Below are 4,284 nucleotides of genomic sequence, written 5' to 3'. Positions count from 1 at the left end.
CAGCATGGCCGTGGCGGGGGAACTGCCGCCGCCGCCCGCCGCCCGCCCGCTGCCCGCCGCCGAGCTGCCGTCCTTCGCCGCGGCCTGCGCGCTGGTGAGCCGGCGCTACTCGTGCCTGGTCGTGGCGCCGCACCGCCGGCACGTCGCGCTGCCGCCGCGCTTCCTGGGCCGGAAGCGCACGGGTATCTGCGCCCAGCTGGATGCTGAGCTGCTGCGCTACTCGGAGAGGTGAGGCCCTGGGGTCCGGCAGCCCTCGGTTCGCCTTGGTGGGGGTGGTCCCGCAGCTAACTGTGCTTATCCCTAGCCTGCAGGGCGTCCCGGTGGCGTACGACAACGTCAAGGTGGTGGGAGAGCTCGGGGACATCCACGACGACCAGGGCTTCATCCACCTGGACGTGGAGGCGGACTTCGTCATCTTCAGTCCTAAGAAAGGGAAGAAAATGGTGGTATGTAAATGCGTCGACATAACCTTAACAAAACTTGGCTTATCGCCGTCAGAAACAACGGTTTGAGGCTTAGGTAGAATTGTATTCTAGTTCACATTAGTAATTCTTTAGAATATTTTTATTTCTACATTTTCATGCATCTATCTCTAAATTTTCTAAATAGAAAAAAAATTTAGAAAATTTTTCTTTCTAGAGAGTAAATGATTCTTATGTGAGTGTATTTGTTCATGTGTTCATATCAGGATACACTGATGAGTTTCTTTTCATTAAGTACAAAGGCAGTGCATCGAGTTTAAACCTATTTTTCAATAGAAGAAAATATATGGCACGAGGAACCTTTCTGTTGGTACACGTATGCCAACTCTCAGTTTTGTTTTCCCATATTCATTTCTGTGCCACAGTTTTGCAACATAACTTCTGCCTCTATAAATGTAAGAAGTGAATATGTTCATTTAGTAGAAAGAAGATAGAAACACCTGCACTGTGTCTTCCATTCATCTTCAAGAAGCGCAAAAGTGGATGAGATGAAGTGCACGTGTGTCAGAAACCCATGGAATGCAGTATTTGATGCTTTTTTTATGTGTCGTCTGTATCTTTAGCTGCAAAATAGTTTGGTTCCAGCATTAAAGTTTTGGTAGAAAAGTATCTAGTGCTGTAAAGCACAGTTGATGGCTGTGAGGAAAGAAATAACAGTTTGATGCATGTACTTACTGTGGTTACATTCCATGCTTTGACTTTGTTCTTTTTTGCTTACAGGATTCTATTTTTTGTAGACCTTCATGAAAAGTATTTAGGAGTAGTTTCTATTTTAGTATAGAATAGTTTGCTTATTTGCTAGATGAGCTTACTTTGTAACCTTTGCATGCAAAGTCTTGGCTGAGAGTGTCAATATAAGAAACTAAATATACATTATGTCTGCATTTAAAGAGGTAGTCTTTGATTGAACTCCATATGATATTCCTTTCTTTTACAGGGTGTAATTAACAAAGTGGCCCCCAGTCATATTGGCTGTCTGATACATGGGTGCTTCAATGCTTCTATCCCTAAGCCTGAACACATGTCAGCTGCAGAGTGGCAAGAGTTGGGGTTTAAAATAGGAGATGAACTGAAATTTCAAGTGGTGCACTTAGATTCTGATGCAGCAGGAGTGTTCTTCATTCGAGGACAATTGACTAAAACCAGGTACTGTGCCATAGGAAAAAATGTTTTTCTTAACTGTTTAAATGGATCAGTTACGAGGTGAATCATTTGATTCAACATCTTACTCCTTAAGCTTCCTTGTTTTCACACAAACCTTTGTATAAAAATAATTTGTGTTAGCAAAACTAAACTTTTTAAAGTTAATAGAAATAATTAACTATTTTAAAATTAATTTTATTAATAAAAATAGTTTTCTTGAGCTTAAAAAACTAACTCTTGAGCTATTGATCTGGCAAATAGTGCATGTTCAAAATAACATCTAGAGTGGATTTGTTCATGAATATGTCCAGGCTTTTCAATTTAAAAAAATTCCAGTTTCTGAACACGGTGTTTATTTATGCTGGTATTTCTACACTTACCAGCAGTTGCACAATCATAAATAGTCACATGCACATTACTTAAATGCTTGCTGAAGCGTAAGAATAAGCCTGAGCTCAAAGATGACATGAGAAAATACATGACGGTCATCCTTGTACCTCTGGAGATTTGCACAGCAGCTTGCTAAAAAATCTTAATAGTGTTATCTTTTAAAAAGCATGTTCAGAGGGTTTTTTTAGTAGTCATTTGCTCAGCAATTTTCTTCTACCAATGTGATTAATTTCTTATTTTAAAATGCACACTGTAGATACTGTTGATGAAATCAGTGTTTTTGGAGGTCTGTTTAATCTGGAAGAGTACTCTGGATTGTTTTCATGCGTTCAGAATTAGCTGTCTTGTTCTCAGTGCCATCTACTCCTCCATAATTTTAACTGCATTCTTTCAATATGAATCATTCTAGATGTTTTCTCCACAGCTCTCATTTGCAGGGTGGTACCTACTAGATTTTTGTTTTTAGTGGTTTTTTTCGTTGGTTGACTGGATGTGTTTTGTTTTGTTTTTTTTTTCTGTTATTGCTGTTGTGAGTTTGTTGGTTTGTTTTTTTTTGTTCCTCTGGAATAATTGTTTAACTGTACAGATTTCAGTATGACAAATGGTTGGCATGATTGAATAGGACACTGTGTTTGCGAATAACTAATGAACCTAAAAAGGTCCACTGCACAGTAGATAATTATGGATGAAGGAATAAAAGAGAAAATGCAATACTTAATGCTGTGTATAGGATTTTAGAGAATAAATTTTGGCTAATTTTTGAGGGAGAACATTAATTCCATGAAAACAAGAAGCTAGTCAGGCAGTATAGATTAAGCTGAAAGTGTCAACTGGGTTTATATTTTTCTGTATCTAGAGTTGATGACAAATGCTTGTCTTTATTGACTTGTAAATATTGTGTTTTAGCAAATTTTAACATTTCACTTTGTGTCTTTAGATGTTTCTGCTTTGACTTACCTCGTATGTTTTCTTGCAGTATGCAGCCCAAGCAGTCTGATCCTATTACTGATGCAGTGACTGATGGCACAAATGGAGAGCAAATTCAAGACTTTGATAATGAGAAAAATGACTTAAATGACTCTGGGGGAGATAATGTCACAGAAGATCCTCCAGGTGAGGCAGATAATTCTGTGGGGGGAAATACAGAAGAGCAAAGTATTGGTGTTGAGAATGAAATATGTGATGATAAGAAGAAGAAGAAGAAAAAGAAAAAGCATAAGCAGGAAGAACAGGAACATGTATTGCCTGCCAGTGACTCTAGTGGTTACCAAAGTGACCTTAAAAAGTCAAAGAAAAAGAAAAGAAAGCATTGTGAAATTGAAGAAAGTGAATTGCTGGAGCTGTCGCAAGAACTTAAAGCAAAAAAGAAAAGGGACTGAAGTCTGACGTGCCTTTCTTACTGATGATTTCAGACTTTTTTTTATAAACTTCCAATAAAACCCTGTTTTCAAAATATACATGTATATTTTTTGCTAAACTGTGCGAACTGTTAGGTGGGATTATGTTTGTTTGCTGTGTACACCAATCGTTTGCAAAGCGTTGCAAGAAAGTAGTGGCTATACATGCATTTCTTTGACCAGAAAGTGGTGCAAAGAACAAGTGGCAAAGAGCTGTGGAATGCAATGTCAGGGTCATTTGTATCACTTCTTTTGTCTGCTTCCCAGTTCTTCCCAGTAAGAGGCAGCTGGTTATGATCTTTGCTAATCTAATTCCACCACTGCTTGATTTGTTTCAGAGGAATCTTAGTGCTGGAGTTCTGGGAGACACTCCTGAATTCCCAGGGCCTGAGTAAAGATCTTTTTCTTTTTATCTTTTTATCTTTTTTTTAAATTGGTGGAAGACAGGGGAGTAGTAATGGGCCATCAATACCTTTTGAATGAAAATGTGCAGCCTATCTATCTGAAAGGTTAAAAAAACCCCAAAACTGCCATTGTCCTGGTTCTTTCAGAACAAAGCTTTTGCAGTACTCTGTTTTGGAAAGGAAAAAAAAAAAAAATGATGCAAAGAAGACCAACAGTTGGATAACTTAATTAAGAGTGAGCAGGGAATAGAGAGAATGGCTGCAGTTTAATGTAGTAAAACAGCATGTGCCCACTGGTTAAGAGTCTAATACCAATATGCAGACTGATTAAAACTGTTGCGTATGCGATGTTAGAAAGTTGTGAGAAAGCTCCTATACATTAAACTTGCAACAGTTTTCATTAAAAAGAACTAAAAGACAGCTTTAACCTTTTATACCTGCTGTAACTTTAAAATGTTGATCTCTATA

General features: G+C 38.5%; 1 protein-coding gene across 1 annotated transcript; it reads left to right on the top strand.

Annotated features, from left to right (window-relative positions):
* The first annotated feature begins 4 nt into the window (after positions 1-4).
* Positions 5-3,470, top strand: POLR1F (RNA polymerase I subunit F). Its single transcript, XM_010712798.4, has 4 exons — positions 5-228; positions 305-446; positions 1,420-1,628; positions 2,992-3,470. The coding sequence occupies exons 1-4, from the start codon at positions 5-7 to the stop codon at positions 3,392-3,394; spliced, it is 978 nt and encodes a 325-aa protein (XP_010711100.2). The 3' UTR covers positions 3,395-3,470.
* The last annotated feature ends 814 nt before the right edge of the window (positions 3,471-4,284 follow it).

Source organism: Meleagris gallopavo, chromosome 6 (assembly GCF_905368555.1).
Source record: "Meleagris gallopavo chromosome 6, MGAL_WU_HG_1.1, whole genome shotgun sequence".
Taxonomy (NCBI): Eukaryota; Metazoa; Chordata; class Aves; order Galliformes; family Phasianidae; genus Meleagris; species Meleagris gallopavo.
This window is presented reverse-complemented; position numbering and strand designations above follow the sequence as displayed.

Bases quoted from the DNA above. Each gene is read 5' to 3' on its own strand.
- POLR1F (XM_010712798.4), top strand. From the start codon at position 5: ATGGCCGTGGCGGGGGAACTGCCGCCGCCGCCCGCCGCCCGCCCGCTG. The intron at 229-304 runs GTGAGGCCCTGG...GCTTATCCCTAG, and splicing joins CTGCTGCGCTACTCGGAGAG to CCTGCAGGGCGTCCCGGTGG. The intron at 447-1,419 runs GTATGTAAATGC...TTTCTTTTACAG, and splicing joins AGAAAGGGAAGAAAATGGTG to GGTGTAATTAACAAAGTGGC.